This window comes from Ricinus communis, chromosome 4 (assembly GCF_019578655.1).
Source record: "Ricinus communis isolate WT05 ecotype wild-type chromosome 4, ASM1957865v1, whole genome shotgun sequence".
Lineage (NCBI taxonomy): Eukaryota > Viridiplantae > Streptophyta > Magnoliopsida > Malpighiales > Euphorbiaceae > Ricinus > Ricinus communis.
The window spans coordinates 870,130-890,255 of record NC_063259.1 but is presented as its reverse complement, the minus strand read 5'-3'; the positions used below and the strand labels follow the sequence as shown (position 1 = coordinate 890,255).

At 31.6% G+C, this 20,126-nt stretch overlaps 1 protein-coding gene across 2 annotated transcripts in view; it reads left to right on the top strand.

Annotated features, from left to right (window-relative positions):
- The window catches only part of LOC8285272 (galacturonokinase), a 29,052-nt gene extending 10,706 nt beyond the window's left edge, over positions 1-18,346 (top strand). Inside the window, exons 8-14 of one of the 2 annotated variants that reach the window (XM_002514338.4) lie at positions 7,324-7,423; positions 8,313-8,464; positions 10,124-10,164; positions 10,266-10,294; positions 16,209-16,278; positions 16,383-16,472; positions 17,957-18,346. In XM_002514338.4, coding sequence (XP_002514384.1) covers positions 7,324-7,423; positions 8,313-8,464; positions 10,124-10,164; positions 10,266-10,294; positions 16,209-16,278; positions 16,383-16,472; positions 17,957-18,201 — 727 coding nt within the window. In that variant the 3' untranslated portion in view covers positions 18,202-18,346. Of the gene's footprint in view, positions 1-7,323; positions 7,424-8,312; positions 8,465-10,123; positions 10,165-10,265; positions 10,295-16,205; positions 16,279-16,382; positions 16,473-17,956 lie in introns of both variants that reach the window. The other variant, XM_015716364.3, reaches the window with a different exon arrangement.
- Positions 18,347-20,126: the final 1,780 nt, after the last annotated feature.

The window sequence follows — 20,126 nt, the reverse complement described above, 5'->3', positions numbered from 1 at the left end:
CCGTAATATCAAAAATAACTGAACATAAACTCATTGGGTCTAATTATCTAGATTGGAGTAAGATTGTTAAACTTTATTTGCATAGTATTGAAAAGATGATCATTTGGTTGATGACCCACCTAAGGATAATGATTCAAAACAAACCTGGCTTAGGGAAGATGCGCGATTGTTTTTGCAGATACGAGACTCTATTAATAGTGATGTTATTGGATTGATAAATCACTATGAATTTGTAAGAGAGTTGATGAAATATTTGGACTTTCTGTATTCTGGAAAAGGGAATATCTCGCTTATGTATGAGCTTTGCAAAGCTTTCTATCATGCAGAGAAACAAAACAATTCTTTCACAAGTTATTTTATGGATTTTAAAAGGACTTATGAAGAGCTCAATATGTTGTTATTGTGTAGTCTAGATGTGAAAGTTCAATAAGTTCAGCAAGAGAAGACTATTCAGCCTAGTGCCCTTGTCAGCCGTAATAATTCCTCTGAGTCTGGAAGACAACAATATAATAGTAGTAATAAGGGTGTTGTTTCCAGCAATTATGATGCTTGAAACACGGATACTCAAGGATAGGATTCGGAAGGAATAGTTTGTCACTATTGTCACAAATCTAGTCATTTGAAGCGGAATTATAGAAAAATTGCAGAATAAGAAGGCACATTCAGCTCATATTGCAACTACTAAAGATACATTTGAGAAATTTATTATGATATTTGCAGATGAATATTCCAAGTTCATTTAGTACTAGGATTCATTGAAATCTCAATCTACTCTTATTATTGCTATTATTGAGTCAGGTAAACTCAATATATGTTTTGTTTTCTCATCCTCTAAATGAGTCATTGATTTTGGTGCCACATATTATATGACATGTAATTCTAGTATGTTTTACTCCGACTTTAAATTGTCGTATCTTATTCTTTTCGGATTATTGTTTATTTCAAGATCTTATGACCAAGAAGATTATTGGTAAGGAAAATGAGTTTGGGGTCTTTTATGTTCTTAGTTTACCTTAATTCTTCGTTTGAAGCACACTGTCGGTTCACTCATTTTTCCCTTTCTATGTTAAAGAAATTGTGTTCTCAGTTACAAAGTCTGTCTCCATTCGAGTGTTAGTCGTGTCAGTTTGCTAAACATCATCATCTTAGTTTAAGTACAAGAGTCAACAAACAAGCTAATGCTTCTTTTGAATTAGTTCATTCACATGTTTGGGGTCCTTGTCCAATTACATCCAAAATTGAGTTTAAGTATTTTGTTACTATTGCTGATTATTCTCGAATGACATGGTTATATTTAATAAAAAATCGTTTTGAGGTGTTCTCATTTTTCCGCCTTCTGTGCTGAAATTAACATTCAATTTAATGTGTTTGTGATAATGCTAAGGAATATTTATTTGAATCTTTTCAAAGTTACATGATTCAACATGGCGTTTTTCATCAATCTTCTTATGTTGTTACACTATTTGAAAATGTAGTTGTTGAACGAAAAATTAGACATCTTTTATAAACTGCAAGAGCTTTAATGTTTTAAATTCAGGTTCCTAAAGCCTTTTGGGCTGATGTTGTTTCCACAAGTTGTTTTCTGAAATACCACATGTTATCTTCTGTTCTTCATTTTGAGGCACGATATCATATTCTTTTTCCAAAAAAATCATTATTTTCTATTGAACCCAGGGTACTTGAGTATACTTGTTTTATTCGGGATGTTCATCTGCATGTCACAAAATTAGATCCCAAATCTTTAAAATGCATGTTTTTTATTATTCTCGCATTCAAAAGGATACAGATGTTATTGTCCAACTTTTAACAGTGTGTCTGCTGATGTCACTTTCTTTGAAAATACTCCATTTTCTCCGTCTTGTTCTTATACAAGTTAGGGGGAGGATGTTGATTTGCTTATCTATACTATCACATCCTCAATCTCTAATCCTATTAATCTTGTTTCTCTCAAGTCCATGCCTCCTATAGTACAAGTGTATTCTCAATAGATGAGTTATGTAGACTTAGGTCCTAAATCAGTTCCTTCGTCATCGGATTCAATCTATCAGGATAATCATCCTATTGCCCTTTATAAAGATAAATATTAGTGTACTTATCTTGTGTCTTCTTTTGTGTCTTACAATCATTTAACTCCTTCATCTTATTCCCTTATTGCTCCTTCGGATTCCATTTCTATTTCTAGAACTATAAGGAAGCGCTCTCATCCTGGATGGCAGTAGTGCTATGATTGAGAAAATGAATGCCTTAGAGGACAATGGTACATGAACTTTGGTGGATTTACCTGCAAGTAAGAAAGCTATTGGTTGTAAGTGGGTGCTTGAACTTAAAGTGAATCCTAATGGGTCAGTTGCTCGTTGAATGCCCATCTTGTTGCTAAAGAATATGCTCAGACTTATGGACTAAATTATTCTGACACTTTTTCCTTGTTGCTAAGTTAACTTTTGTTAGGTTATTGATCTCTCTGGCAGCCCCTCATGATTGGCCTATGCATCAATTAGATATCAAGAATGTCTTTCTTCATCGAGATCTTCAGGTAGAAGTATATATGGAGCAACCTCCTGGTTTTGTTGCACAGGGGGTGTATGAGAAAGTGTCATTTTCAAAAATCTTCGCATGGCCTGAAACAGGGTCCTTGTGCTTGGTTTGGGAAATTTAGCATGGGTTTGAGAGGTTTGGAATGCAGAAAAGCAAATTTGATTACTCTGTCTTCTACAAACAGTCTAAAGCTGGCATCATTCTGTTAGTAGTTGTGGATGAGATTGTCATTATTGGTAGTGATGCTATGAGAATCTCTTCACTTAAGGCCTTTCTTCACACTCAGTTTTACACGATTGATTTAGAGATGCTAAAGTATTTCTTGGGTGTTGAAGTCACAAGGAGTAGAAAAGGTATCTTTCTATCTCAGAGGAATATGTGCTTGACTTGTTGACTGAGACAGGAAAATTCGGAGCAAAGCCATCTACTGCTCCAATAATTATTAATGTGCAACTTGGAAAAAATGGTGAGCTATTTAAAGATCCTGAGGAATATAGAAGATTAGTTGGAAAGTTAACTTATCTAATAATAACTCGTCCAAATATTGCATACTCTGTTAGTGTTGTGAGTCCATTTATGTTATCCCAACAACCAATCATTGGAAAACTTCGGAACATATTTTTGTGTTACTTGAAAGGAGTATCTGGACGTTGTATTTTGTATTCAAATCATGGGCACACTCATATTGAATGTTTCTCGAGTGCAGATTGGGCAGGTTCTAAGGTGGATAAAAGATCCACGTTAGGATATTGTGTCTTTGTTGGAGGTAATTTGGTTCCGTGGAAGAGTAAGAAGCAAACGTTGTATCACGCTCTAGTGTAGAGTCGAAATGTCGAGCTATGGCTGTGTGAAATAATGTGGATATATTAGCTCTTGACTGAAGTAGGTCTTAAGACTTAATTCTAGCCAAATTATGGTGTGATAACCAACAAGCTGCTCTTCATTTTGCATCCAATTCCGTATTCCATGAACGAACGAAGCACATTGAAATTTACTGTTGTTTTGCTTGTGAAAAGTTCCAACAAGGATTGATTTCCACAAGGTATGTGAAGACTGGAGAAGAACTAAAAGATATTTCAAAAAACTCTAAATGAGGCTCGGGTTGATTATCTTTGTAACAACATGGGCATCATCAATATCTATGCTCCAGCTTGAGGGGAAGTGTTACAACTTTTATAGGAAAGTGTATATCTTAATTATAGGAGACTAATCGATGTCTAATTAGGAGTCCTTTGTATAGATTCCTTCCTAGAATAGGACTTACACTTGTGTATATATATATGTGCTATTATAGTGAATAAATTACAAGAAATTCTTCTGTCAAATTGTGTTTTCAAGGATCCTAGAATCTCAATTCTCTCACATGACAATTATTACCAAGTGGAACTTATTCTCAAGCATGAAAGCCTAATCCTACTCAACATCCATCCCTAATCGGTCACTACCCAATATATATTTGGCAATAAACATAACATCAAATAAATATCTAAAGTGGTAGAATTAAAAAATATTATATAGATTAAAACAGATATAAGATAACTAAAATCATGGCACACCCTTTAGTTTGTAGTAAGACAAGGTCATGCCTATGGTATCAAAAGCTTGTGGTTGGGTTCTTTGAGTGTATCTAACTTGAATGGAGGGTATTACTTTTCTAAATTGTTTTTGTTGGTCATATTGGTAGTCTACAGTTGTGTTATATAGTAGGATTCTGTGTCCTCTGTGGTGTATTCTTCTTTCTTTCTAAAAAGAAAAAACGCTTATCTTATCTTATAGATATTAAAAGAATAAATAAATAATGCATTGCGCCCGCAACTGTTTCAATTCTCACAATGTAAGAAGTTAAAAATAATGTTTGCAATGGAAAAAATAGATTATCAAATTTTACATTCTCATGGTTGTTCTGCTTTTATCCTTTGTATTGTCATTTGGATTGAATATCTCTCATTATGACAGTTCCTCATTGTACAGAAATTGTAGAGATTTACAAGGCTGGTTTTCTGCCATTACATCAATTAAATCTAGGCGAATTTCTAGATCTATCTAAACAAGGAAGTAATGACTAATTAGATTTATCTAAACAAGGAAGATACATCTATACTACTTAATTACAATATATTTACAGATGTAGTACATAATTTATGCCTTGATATATGTTGTCATCCCCTCTCAAATTGATGTTGGTCAATCAAGAAGCATCGCTTTGCCCATAAGAAACTGATGATGTTGTCGTGTCATATCCCTGGTAAATTCATCAACTATTTGGAGAATAGTGGAAATATGAGGAAGAGAAATAATAAGAGTGTCCAAAGCTTTGCAAATAGAATGAAAATCCACTTCAATATGCTAAGTGCATTCTTGGTAAACAGGGTTTGCAGCAATTTGAATAGCACTAATGTTATCAACATGAAGTGGTATAGGATTAGATTGACAGAAACCAAGCTCGGCTAGATGTCCATGAAGCCAAACAATCTTTGAACAAGCAGTAGACATAGCACGGTATTCAGATTTAGTTGAAGATTCAGAAACACGAGCTTGCTTCTTACTCTTCAGATCATCGAGTATCCAGACACCTAGTCCAATCAGATCCACTATAGGCAACAAGATGAAGAGGAGAACCAGTTAGAAAGAACAATTCATGACTAGGTGTCTTACGAAGGTATCAAATGATACGACGAACATGTAAATACAAATGATTGGAATGTTGCATGAATTGACTTCTTGAACAGTAAAGGAGATATTGGCCTCGTAATAGTCAAATGGTTCAAGCTGCCCGTTGATTGTCCATAGATAGTAGGATCAGAAATAAGAGCACCCTCCTCACTATGATACTTTGTGTTGACTTCTAGTGGAGTATCCACAGGAGAGGCAACTTGAAGATCAACTAATTTAAGCAAATCCTCTGTGTATTTATGTTGATTAAAAAATACCAAAGGAATCAGAATGAACTTCCAAACCTAAGAACTAAGAAGACCAAGATCCTTCATACAAAATGAGGCTTCAAGATGTTGCAAACGAGAAATTAAGGCGGAATCTTTTCTGGTCAATTTCTTTATGGTCAATTTCATATAAAGGATTTAGGGGGCTAAAGTACTTCTTAGGTGTTGAGGTGATAAGGAGTAAGGAATGTATCTTGGGAGAAGTACAAAAAAATTTTCTATGGTTTGATGCTTGCACTTAAGGGACTGTAGTTTTTTTTTTTGTTACAAAGAAGTATCTTGTGATTTAGTTTTCTTATATTCTTACTACTTTACAAATTAATATCTTTAAATTTCTAAATTTTAATATTAATATAATACTCATTTTCAATAAAAAGAATCACTTATTAAGTGATTTAGCATATAATTAAATATATTGAATTCATGTTAAATAAAAGTAATATAAGTTTTTTAATTTTTATCAGGAATAAAATGAAATAATTTTTAGAATAAAGTTAAAATATTTTTAGGAGTATCCTGATAGTTGATTTGATGGTAGATCACCTATAAAATAATTCTATTATTGAAAATGAATATAAAACTAATATTAAATCATACAAAACTAAAGATATTAATTTATAAGGTAGTAAAAATGTAATAAAATTAAATCACAGGGTACTTCTTTGTCATGAAAAAAAATCAGAGTCCTCTAAATGCAAAAGCGCCTAACTATAAGGTATATTCTCGTACTTTTTCCATGTATCTTATGTCAACAGAAGTATGTGCTTGACTTGTTCGAGACAGGGAAATAGGAGGCTAAACCATGTAGCACTTAAATGGTTCCTAATTTGTAGGTTACATAAGATGGTGAATTGTTTGAAGATTCTGAGACATACAAGAGATTAGTTGGGAAGTGGAACTATTTTACTGTGACTCGTCTAGATATTGCCTAATTTGTCAGTATGGTAAGTCAATAAATGTCTTTTCCAACTGTTGAACATTGAAAAATTGTAGAACAAATTTTGTGCTATTTGAAAGGAGCGCTTGGGCGAGGAATCCTATATGGCAACCATAGTCATAATAGAGTTGAATTTTTTCAGATGCTGATTGGGCAGATCCAAGGAAGATTGAAGATCTACTTCAGGCTATTGTGTATTTGTTGAAATTTGGCTTCATGGAAAAGCAAGAAGCAAAATGTCGTCTTACATTTGAGGACAAAATCAGAATAAGGGCTATGGCCAAGCCTATATGTGAAATAAGGATATATCAGCTCCTCAAAGAAGTGAGTCTTAAGATTTCAGTACCGGCTAAGTTATGGTATGACAACCAAGTCGCACTTTGTATGCATCTAATCCAATTTTTCATGAACAAACTCAACATATGAGATTGATTGTTCATTTTGTCTGTGAAGAAATTCAGCAAGGGTTTGATTTTTGCAGGATATATGAAAACAAGAGAACAATTGAAAGATGTCTTCACAAAGTCTCTGAATGAGTTAGGGTTGATTATCTCCATAACAAGTTGGGCTTGATCAACATCTATCCTCCAACTTGAGGGGGAGAGTTACAACCATTGCATTGTATATTAAATATGAATGTACAGCTATACTAGATAGGAATATACTAAATAGGAGAATAATTATAGGGATTTGATTAGGAATCGTTAGTTGCTTTTATTCCTAAACTAGAGATATAGCTTTGTATATATAGATGTATATCATTGATGGATGGACACAAAAATTTCTTCAGACTTTTATTTTCAGAGTCTTAGTTTGCACATGCCAAATAGGTGCTCAGCCAAGATACTTCCTTCGTATCTGATCATCCTATATGCCTTAGAAAATCACTATAGTACTTATCTAAACATGCAGGATTATTGAAAATGAATATCTTGGCCTGCGAAATGGCATACTGGATCAATCAGCCATACTGCTTTCAAGTCATGGTTGCCTAACATGCATGAACTGCAAGGTATTGATTATACGTTGTACAATAGTATCTTATATCCCCAAGTCACTTATATTTTGTAATGCTGATTATGTTTAATAAGTTTCTCTTTTCTCTTTTTTTATTTATTTTTTTATTTTTCCTGATGGGCTTGCCATAAGTTGAGTATTACATGACATGATGGTTGTATATTATCTTCACAATATTTTTCTGATTAACTGTTTGTATGCTTTCTGTATATCTCTCTTTTTTTTTTTTTTTTCCTTAGATTCTATGAAAATTTAAAACTGCTATTAATTCCAAAGCTATTGTATCTTGGATTACTCAAAAGAGATAAAAGTATGTTATTCTAAATATCTTTCAAACATTTATCATGTTGCCTTTATCATATATTGTTTTTATCATCGAGTTAAGTATGCTATTAAGGATTCCGTGATTCATGCGCTTGCTTTATATGTAGACATCAGAAATTATTGTCTATCATTCATATCATTCATCTCATTTGTTTTCATATTTTCATACTGTTTTTTGAACATATTGATTTACCCTCAAGTCAAGGGATGGGAAGATACATCAACATCTCTCTTTGATCTTTGACAACAATGACAAGTCAGTGTATCAAATAAATGAAATTCTAGTGCAAAGTAAGATTTTACCATTGGACTTGTTCTTATGTTTTCATGAATAGAAAGGTTTAATAAAATGTATTGCCATTATCATATTGTTTTTGTATGTGGTACTTTAGAGCCGAGTTTGGCATTTTGGTCCTTTTTGCATGGATATACTGCTTTTGTGGCAGCATTTGGTTTCTTTAGATTGTTTGAACTTGTTTATTATCTTTCCTTTCTTTAGTTGAATCATGCATGAAAAGTTTGTATTATTTCTTATGTGTTCATATTTTATGCCATTATAGACTAAAGAACACAAGCTTATACATCCATCAAAGTTGTTGAAGCCCTATAAAATATTAGTGGCATTTTCGGGCCTTAAGGATGCTTTAACCAACAACCCTGGGTACAATAGCCGGGTTGCAGAGTGCCAAGAAGCTGCACGATTTCTACTCAAGTATGATTATCTTCTCCCAACAAGAATAAATTTGTTAATACTTTTTCCATTACTGTCTTTACAATTTGCTCTCCAGTATATGCTTGGGTAATCTTCTTTTTGAGAAATGTGAAACTTGAATCTCATGACCCAATTTCAGTAAGAGAGCCTATGGTATGGCTATGTGCAAGCAAAAGTCTTAAGACTTGCATCTAAAAATAGATAATGAACCTCAAGTGCGAATTTGATTTGTTGAAGTGCAATTCTGGTTTGGTATTGCGATGATCTTTTTGTAGAATTTAGTTTCCTGACTCCGTTGATGTTGGAATAGATTGAGTTTGAATTTCTGGCTCGTCTTGTTGCACCTTTGTTCAAATTATAATCATGTTACATGGGTAAGTAAGATCAGGTGCTGGAAGCAGAATCCTACAGCTCCACCAGTATGAGAGATGATGTCAGTGAAGTATCTTAACAGGAGATGTGAGATTTTTTTGCTACAGTGCAAGAGGATGTTTTGTGATACCCATCAGCAACATATATTAAAGATAAACATGTGTAGCATTAGAAAACTAAACATACGAAACTCTTGTGGTTAGGCACTTAGCATAAGTATAACAAATTCGTAACAGTGCACTCCAAATTAGGAGGGCAGCTAGATGAAATCATTCTGACAACTGGAGAAATTTCCTCTCCTAGGCAACAAGTTGGACATGGTTGATATTTATTTGTCCTGCCTATGCAGAATGTATGAATTTAGATGTATAAATAGTCAAAATGTGGCGATTTTTTAATTTTCATTTTCTCATTATAATAAAAGGAAGAGGAGTTAACTTCATTTTCACCAACTCCCAATTATGAATTTCTCTCTTTGATTCAAACATGCACCATCAACTTCATTGAACTGTTGCTTTGTTAATATCCTAACCTTATTTTAGGATACTCCTAAAAGTTTCAGTAATAGGTAAACATGAACAAGTAGATATGAAACTGGTAGGCCCCTTGAATGATCTTGTTCTGGGGGCTCCTCATGGCCAAAATGCTAAGGATAAGGTTGGAATATTGAAGTGCAGAGAAAAGCTGAATGGTTGAGAGCACATCATAACACAAGTCAGTACTCATTGCTTAGATGATGAAGACACCATTTATAGTATTGAGATTTCCAGTGGCAGGAAGTTTGCATGTCCTGCAGTAAAGGTCTTGCCTTCAATGAGTTGAAGTATGCTTTCAGTTATAAATATCCCTTGGTCAAACAAGTGTTATAAAAATGTTGAACAAATAACCATTATTCCATGTGATAATGAAGCCCTATCCTGCATTAAAAGTGTAATAGGATGAATGTGAATTATATGATTTATCAGATCTAGTTAACATGCTATCTACTCATTTGTTATCATTGTCATAAAGTTTTTCTTCCTTTGCTGAAGGCACTGTTGAATAACCAAACAGTAAAAATGTGCAACTAAGACATGCTTATAAATTTGTTCATTCTGTCATTTAATTTTCCTTGATTTAGTATCTTAATCTTCTAAATCTCGAGTTCCAAATTTTTTCTTGTGTTCTTTTTTCAAAAATATTTAATTAATCTAGCATGTAGAGTTCAATTATATGTAAAGAATTTGCAACTTCTAATCAAGAGTGACTTTTTTTTTTTTTTTTTTTTTTCAAACATCTATTCGATAGAGCTTCTGGTAATGACAACTTGGAGCCTCTTTTATGCAACGGTATTTTTCTGAACTTTCTCCTCCACTTAACTTTCTTTCTTCTACTTGCATCCTAATTTTGTTTTAACTTCCTGTGTCTCCCTCTCTTTGTACTCAAACAGTTGAACTAGAGGCATATCAAATGTACAAGGTAATTTAAATTACATCTCTCTTAATGATTATCATCTGTTGAAACTAGAGCTTACAGTACATATTGGTTTATGAGTAAAAGGATATCACTTAATTATCTGCTAATTAGATGCATGTGTAATGCATATAAAAAAGAAAAAGAAAGAAAGAAAACCCTTGTAGATTAGGAGACTCAAAAACATGTTGAGGATGAAGAAGACCCTACAAAGTGACAATCCACTTGTATATGTTTTATTTGTTCATGAAACACAAGATTAGAGGAGATACGGATTGCAGCTTGGTTGTCACACCATAGCTGCATGGCGGAAAGATTTTTATTCCCAACTTCTTAAGAAGTTGATAGACCCATATAGCTCACGAGTTACATGAACCATGGCTCGATATTCTGAATCTGCACTAGATTGAGCAACTGCTTTTTTACTCTTCTATGAAATCGATTATCCCGAACAAACACACAGTATCCAATGGTGGGTCAATAGTTTAATACTAGAACCTGCCAATTTGCATCAGAAAAATCCTCTATCCTGTTATGCTTGTGATCACTATATAAAATTCCTTTTCAAGGAGTACTTTTAGATATTTCAGGATGTGTAAAACAGCTTCCCAATGAGAAGTACTAGGAGAAGACATAAACTGACCAACTGTGCTAACTGAGAAGGCAATGTCAAGTCCAATGACTCTGAGATAGTTCAAAGAAGTAGTCTTCTATACCTTTCAGGATTACTAGTTTTTTTGCTCACGTGCGTTGCATGTGAATATTAACTATTTGACTTGTTATCACTTAAAAAATAAAGTAATATATATTTTTAAATTTAGCATTATAAATATATCTAGTGTTAAAATAAGGATAAAATTCTTTTATCATAGTAAATTCATTTACAAATAAAACATTTTATGACTTATAAAATTTTTATAGCTAGTATTATTAAAGAAAACTGAAGATTCACATATATCATAAAAGTATATTAATTCAATGAAATACTATGGTAGTATTGAAATTAATATTCCCAATAAGGATAATTTAATAGGATTAACTCTATTTGAATTTCTTTTTCATCAAACATTTCTTTTATTAAAACTCTGATCTAGCACTAATATATGTTAAACCTTGACTTATTACTTTTTCTTTCGATCTCTCTTTTTCTATTTTTGTCATGTTTTCTATTTGATATATATTCTTATAAAATTAGTTATCATTATCGTTATAAAATTTGTATATTCTCCACCATAACATAAAGTTATAATAAAATATATCAATTATCAATAATATTAATTTTAGATTACGAAGTATTATTCTATTTTAAATTTTTAAATTTTATTCTAAGTTATTTTTATATTTTATATTTTATATTCTTCATTATATATTTAAAAATTTCGATATTTCATAAAGGATGTTAATTTGCAAGTTGGTGATTTATTTCAAATTTCTCATGTCAGTTATCAATATGCATGCAATTAATTAGTTAATTGATTCAAATCTTAGTACTAATAAATTTTAATAATTTATGAATTATCCTAGTAAAGAAAATATCAAATTTTTTCTTTATTATAATTAAGTTTAACTTCTTTCTCATTTTGATAAATAAACTTTTACAAATTAATAAAAATATTTAAAATTAAAAATAGCTACTCAAGCTAAGAGATTTATTCAAATGGACTCAAAAAAGTCTTCAACTTTTCAATTGTAAATCCAAGTTTAAATACAACATCAATTGATGTCATAGCTAGTCATAGCTAAATACACTGTAAAAACTTGTTTAATAGCTATCTATAATATATTATTGGAGGATAATAATAATAAATTTTCTACGAAACTGACTCAGTATTTGCCAAAGTAGGTACTAATTACACTAAAGCCTAAAAGTTATATGTCTAATAACTCACTAAGTCAATATATTAACAAAACGCATCCAAATTGTAATTTTTTTTTTCATTTTTTATTGAATTATTCTTAATTTTTACATTGACAATGAGGACTAAAGAAAATATATAAAATCATCGACACCTTTTTCTTAAAAAAGAAATTATTAGTCATAAAGAAATTATTTCATATATTTATATACATGTAACTATTTTTAGTTAGTAAATTAATATTAACTATTTGAATCGTTACCACTTAAAAGATAAAAAAAGTATGTATATTTTTATAATAATTTTTATGGCTTATGAAATTTAAACTGATTATTTGTATAGCTATCATTAAATAAATTTAATATATTGTTAAAAAAAAAATCAAGACTCACATAGGTTGTAAAAGTATCTTAATTTAATTAAATAACAATATAAATAGTAATACTTTATTTTAATAAGGTAGAATATAGCAGACATTTCTCAGTATGAACTTTTCTTTTATTTTCTTACTTTAAGCAGTTATAAAATTAAATCTTTTAGTTCTAATATTATATTTAGATTTAGATATCTAAAATATATTTAAGCTATTATCATTACTTATAATAAGTATAATTAAATGAAAACTTACCAATTTACCTTTTATGAATTTTTAAAATGTAAAGGAATTATCCAAATTATTATAAAAAAATTTATAATATGTTTAAATTATGTCAATTACTTCGAGATTAATATTAAAGCTTAATGATAAGTTAACAATTCATTATTTTGGATAATACGCATTGTTCATGTCACTACTAAATAAATAAATCTTAATTGTTTTTCTTCAAATGTTTTATTTCGTTATTTACCATTGTGAAACTAAAGAAAAAATGAATACTTTTTCACGCACGTTTGTGCACGCGGATATTAATAATTGAATTCATTAATGCACTATTTTATTAGCCTAATTCTAGTATAGATATTACATTTTATTTTAATTCGAGATCCCATTAAGGATAATATATATCATAATTTTTCTATATAATTGAAATACTACTTCAAAAAATGTATATTCCCGTTTTTAAGGAAATATTTCATTAGTAAATTTAACTAAATTATATAAGATTTTAACTAAAAGAGGTATGCTGATGGGATATGAGAGATGGTGTCTTGATTGTGGCTATTCCGTAAGATAACGTATGGAAGTCAAGCTAAAAATTATATAAATATTTCTAAATAATAAATATTCAGTAAATTATAAATTATTTTTAAAACTAATTAAACTTTTGATAGAGAGATTGAAGATTAGTTAAAAAGGTTCACAATAAATAATTCTTAATAATAATTGCCAATAGATTTTATTAGTAACAATTTTAAAATGTCTTTAAAATTTATTATTATTGTTGTTGTTGTCATCGTTATTAACCATTATTTTCTTGAATATGTTTATTATAATTAATTGTTCAATCTCATTTTAACTAAAAGAAAAGTATTTATACTTATCTATGACTTTTAATAGAATGACTCGAAAGAGTTTACAATACAATTAAATTATCTGATATCTAATTATATATATATATATATATATATATTAAATATCTCATCTATATTTTTATGCATATAGCATAAGTGAAATCAACAGATAAGGAATTTATCTTCATCTTATTTATAAATCTTTCTAGCTAAATATAATTTTAGTTTGTTACGTTATAAGATTGATAATAAAATTATAATATGTTAATAATTTCATATTAACTCCTTAGTGATTAATAATAAGTAAATTTATTTAAATTTAATAATATATTAATACTTTCTTATCTATTAAGTTAATATTTTTTTTTATTTAAGGTAAGGGTTCTTAATTAAAATTAGTTATAAAATAATTTATAGCTTGTGTTTATATTTTATAATTATTCTTGATAATTAGATTTCATATTCATAGAGAAAATTATAGTTGAAATTAATTATTTAATTTTATTTAAGTAGCTAGATTTCTGTTTTACTGTACAAAATACTGATAATCCACTAAAAAGTGTAAATACTCCTAATTCTTTATTTTGAATTTCTTGCCTCTCACATTTCTCTTTCCAATACCACTTATTTTTTTTAACGACTTTTTTTTTTTTAATTTAAATTTGTTCATATATGATAATTAAATAATTTGTAAGGTTTTTTTAGTAAATTTGCTTGTCTTAAATTTGTTCTCGTTTTAAATTCTATTTTATAACCAACATTGGGAAATCCTAGATGAGTTAGACTTCTAAATTGGATATGTAATTAACGAATTATTAATATTATTTATCAATTTTAATTAATCTAAATAATTAAATAATCAGTAAGGTCCTTTTAGTAAATTTGTTTGTCCCTCCCCTCCTTCGCACTTTTATATATGTTATGATGCATTAATTCACCACCATATGAGTCAAGTTTCACATTCGTATCCTTCAAGGCATTACACGGTTTTTGCCTCATGTGCTCCTGTCCCAATGAGTAAGCGTAGAACATACTACTTTTAGAGATAAAGATACTTTTGTTGTATCGAGCAACTTCAATCCCCAAAAAATACTTGAGGGGATCCAAATTCTTTGTCTAAAGGTAATCTTGAAGAAACAAATTGAGCTTAGCAATACCTATACTATCACTTCTAGTAATCACAATGTCATAACATACACAACCAGTAAACTGCAGCCAGAGTCTGAACACTGATAAAACAGAGTGCTCGTATGTACTTTGTAAACCAGAATCTAAAACATCCAGATTGAATCATCCAAACCAAACTTGGAGGAGATTATTTGAGGTCATGCAATGATCATTTAAGCTCTGAGCAACAAATGCTAGTGGTTGCTCCAAATGCTGGTAGATGCTCCAAATAGACTTCCTCATTTTTGCTTTAATTTTCTCATGTAGTCATAAAAAAATATGCTTCAAATTTAATTTGTGTTGACAGACTGAAATCAATTAAGTCTGATGTCTTACACCAATAACAAGGAAGACCCAGTTAAGCCTAAAGCATTTAGTAGCAACTTCTTGGAGAATGAAACGGCATAAACGCGTGAAAATTGAGGCACCGTGTTTATTAGAGTGCATTAGAAAATCACTTACACATGCACAACATCAGCATTCTTCTGCAAATAATATCAATAATTTTTGTCATTCTGCTCAACTAAGCTAAACCTTAATCGTAAGAAATATTAGAATTTATTGAGTTAAGTAAATATTTTACAAGATGTTATTCAACTCAAGTTAATTATGTGTAATCATAAGTAATAATCCATAATTTGGCCCCTGAACTTAAAACTTTTTGCTATTGAGCCCTCCAAATATTCTATTAAGCCCTTAGACTAATCAGAGATTGAGATTTTAAGCCCTTTTTTAACAAGACTAATGGAAGTGTTCAACAAGCATGGTCAAACGTGCATGAAGAGCATTTTTCAGTGACTGACATAGCTTAATACTCTGATGTGCATTATGAATTAAAACTCACCATTTTAACGTTTTGTTCTTCTATTTTTCACCCTCTCTTTCCTCTTTCCTTCTTTTTTTACATTTACTTTCTTCTATACCAAATACTTATGAAAAAAGAAACACTAAAGGCAACATCTTGACAACATTCAAACAAATTAAAACTCAAGTAACTTTTCTAATGCCTTCACATACAAAAGTATATAAAATAGTAAAATCTGAACTCCATTCAGAGCATGAAAATCAAATGGGAATAAGCGAGCAGATCTTGCATCCCAAGTGGAAATTTCATTGGCGATGAAAATGTCAGAGCCAATCGAATCACCAACACCTGAGAGGAGATCAAAGAGATTGAGACAATGGAAGGCAGAAGACAAGGAGAAATCAATGCAGGTGTTTAAATACTGTTGCCATTCAATTGCACAAAGATTTTCATGGCAACTGTTGATTTACATGATAACCGGGAACTTCTCATGCCAAATTTTGGTTGAATATCTTAAAGTGATTTTTTTTTTTTTTTTTTTAATTCAAGCTCTCTGTTAAGGTAAGAACCGAGTTATAAACTTAAAAACTGGTTGGTTATTAATATTTTATTTCTGTTCTATGGTTCTTTGCTTCAGCAGTGCAAGTTGGAACCTATTTTAGCCAAAAGAGCAGAACATTTTTTCTCAGAGAATACGCGGGTTATCAAAGGCATACTCTCTTATGGCAAACTTATTCTTTCTTTTTATCACATTTATATCAACTTTATATTTGGGATATCAGTTTATAGCTATTGAGTACAATTTTTATTTCAGGTTTTGAAGCTTGGGCTTCTGGCAACATAGAAGAATTTGGGAGGCTCATTTCAGCTTCTGGTTTAAGTTCTATTCAAAACTATGAATGCGGTACGAACTGAGATTTACGCTTTTAGTTGTTGTCCCCTATTCCTTAACCCCGTATATGTAGAGTACATGTGTTTTTATTCGATACTAGCATAAAAGAAATTAAAAAAGGTGCAGCTGCCTGTTTAGGTTGGAGTTCCTTTTTCTTTTTTTTTTTTTAATGTTTCAAAAATCAAATCAAATGATACAACTAGATTCTTCCTTCGATCAATTTAGGTCCAGATTTTGTTGCAGATATAATCATGATGATTATTTTATATTAGTTTAACTAGTTTTGCTATGTAGATGGCACTCTTACTCATAGATCCTCTATTTTGCTATTTTATTTTGTATTCTTGATGACTGTTGGGAAATCTTAAATATTTTGAGTCTTCTTTTCCAATTTAATTTGGGTGTATATGTCTGGTTCTCTAAGTCTCTTGATCTGTTGTAGTTGTCCTTAATTTGTAGGGATTGTACTTTGATTCTCTAGATCTTTCTTGATTGTATCTAGGTACATAAATATGATTATGATGTAACATTCATATTGTTGATGTGGTATCACTAAGCCTTAGAGCTAAAAGGGTTTATTCACAATTCAGGCTCATCAACTGTTTTCATTTTAGCAGTTAGAATACAATCGAGATTCCATGCTTGCTCCTTTCAGCTTATTCTGCAAGTCCATCTTACAGTTTCTACTAGTTAAAACATATTCAAGTCTTGAGCTTTTGATGATATTCAGATTTTCGTTGTATGCTTTTGTAACGCTTACACTATGCTTTTTGTTTTTTGGAACATGAATTTAATAAATAACTTCATATAAGATTTCTAAAAGACCTATTATTGGGTTTATCAATTGATCATCTAGAATAATGGAACGTTTGTTGATCTTAGTTTGACTTGAGACTTGATGCACATGATGTCCACAAGTATGAAATGATGTCCTCAGTTTTGCTTGATTGAAGTTGAACCATATGATGAAAAGTAAATTATAATGTAAAAACTCTTGTAACTTTTGTTAATGGAACCCCAAGCTGGGGATTGTTGCCCCTTGGTTGTGGGCAAGGAGGTATTCAAACCCACAGCACCATGGTTCATAGCTATATGTTCTTATCGTCTGAGCCATAGGCCCCACCACCGATTGCCATAGTCACGGTTGGGGTCAGCGTGATCTCATACTTCCTGAAATTACAGGTAGATTTGATCGCTCTTCAGACTTGCCTAATGACTAACTAATGGCAAGTACTTCTCTTTGTGGGGAAATCTTGTTTAAATAAATTTTTTGAGTCTGTTGTATTGGAATTCATCAAGTACTTTGCTATGTCTCCCAAATCATGTTTTGGATATTGTCTTAATACTTTAGTCAGCTAGAATTGCTTCTAGGTTATAAATAGGACCTCCTTGTGCCATTGGCCTCTGACTGATGGTATGTATTGGTTTTTCTCATTCCTAATCGCCTTTTGGCCTCTGACTGATGTATTACTGTTTGTGCTGTGATGGTTGTTTAGGTTGCGAGCCATTGATACAACTCTATGAGATCCTTCTAAGGGCTCCTGGCGTATTTGGGGCACGGTTTAGTGGTGCTGGATTTAGAGGATGTTGTGTTGCATTCGTAGATGCTAATTTTGCAGCAGAAGCTTCTTCTTTTATCAAGGAAGAGTATCTTAAGGCTCAGCCTAAATTGGCTACTCAAATCAACCAACACTCATTAGTAATAATATGCGAAGCAGATCACTCTGCGCGTTTAATCTGATTTTGCATTCATCTATTTCATTAATTCTTTTGCTCACAACTGAAGGGTTGATGGTGATTAATACAAGAATGATGGGACACATGAAGTGTTGAAATTAAGATGATGAATTGTATATGTATTATGTATATGAATTCTGATTTTTACAGTTTGATTGTTCTTGCTTATATATACATTGGTTGCAACGGTAACCTACCCCTATACAACAATTGCCTTGAAACCTATTTCCAACGTCCTATTCTGTTTCAGGAAAGGTTGAAGTGGCCTTTCTCTTTGGCAGAAATAGTTGCTCCCTTTCCTGGAAGTCTGTGAGGAATAGCCCTGCACAGGCAGACTTCTTCGTTGCCTTCTTCTTCTGTGTTGTTTCTTTTACTGCTTTTAATACTCTCCCTCAAGTTGGATTCGTAGAGGTTGATAGAATCCATCTTGCTAAGGATGACTTGATGATTGGTTTTGTTGAGAGCTTTTGTAAATATGTCGGCCAGTTGCTCATGACTTTTGACAAATAGTGTTTCAATTTCTCATAATTATATTTTTTTCTCTGATGAAGTGACAATCAACCTTGATGTGTTTGGCTCGTTCATGGAATATTGGATTGGATGCAATGTATCGAGCTGCTTAATTATTGCAGTACATCTGCATAGGTCCTTTACGTTTTATTTTCATGTCGAGGAGTACTTGCTTGATCCAAGTGAGTTCACTTGTTGTAGATGCCATGGCTCGATATTCTGCCTCTGCCCTCAATCTTGCCACTACGCTTTGTTTTCTACTTTTCCATGTTACTAAGTTTCCTCCTTCATGAATCCTGTAGTTGACTTTCTGTCATTGTTTCCTGTCCAATCTGCATCAAAATAGCTAATTATGGTGTTAGTGTAATTTTTATTCATCTAGATTTCTTGTCCTGGAGTGCCCTTGAGATACCTAAGTATTCTATCAATGGCCTCTAGATGACTGGTGCGAGAAGCATGCATAAACTGGCTTACCCTAATTACTGTGTAAGCAATATCGGGTCTAGTGACGGTTAGATAGATTAACTTTCCTACTAGATGTTGATAATGTCCTATGTTATCTAGTGGATCACCGTCCTCCAAATTGAGTTTAACATTAGTTTCCATTGGAGTATCTGCAGGTTTAGCTCACATTTTTCTAGTTTCTTTCAAAAGGTTGAGTACATACTTTCTTTGGGACAGAAATAGGCCTTTATGTGATTTGACTATTTTTATTCCAAGAAAGTATGACAATTGACCTAGATCCTTAATATCGAATTTCCTTTTTAATTTTTGTTTCACTTTTTCAATCTCTTCATTATCATTACCGGTTAAGATGATATTATCCACGTATACAAGAATAGTGATAGTGCACGTGTGAGTGTGTTTTACAAACATAGAGGAATCTGAAGTGCATTTGTTGAAATTGATATTTAAGAGAAAAAGGCTTAGCTTGACATACCATCCTCTTGGAGATTGCTTTAATCCATAGATTGCCTTTTTTAGCTTACATACCAAAGAAGGGTCTGATGTGGACTTGTGACCTGGGGGAAGGGTCATATAAACTTCTTCTTTTAGAATCCCTTGGAGGAATGCATTTTTAACATCCATTTGGAATAGGCTCCATCATGAGTTAGTAGCAATAGACAATAAAATACAAACAATATCCACTTTTGCTACCGGTGCAAAAGTTTCTTGGTAGTCAACGCCATAGGTTTGTGTAAATCCTTTGGCTACTAATCTGGTCTTGTATTTTTTGATTGATCCATCACAATTAAATTTTATTTTGTACACCCATTTACACCCTACAGTTTTTTTGTTTAGTGGTAGGGGGAAAATATTTCAAATGTTATTCTTTTCTAGAGCACAAAGTTCTTCTTCCATGGCCTTGCACCACTCGGTGTCAGTGTTTGCTTCATAAAAGGATGTAGGTTCTGTGTG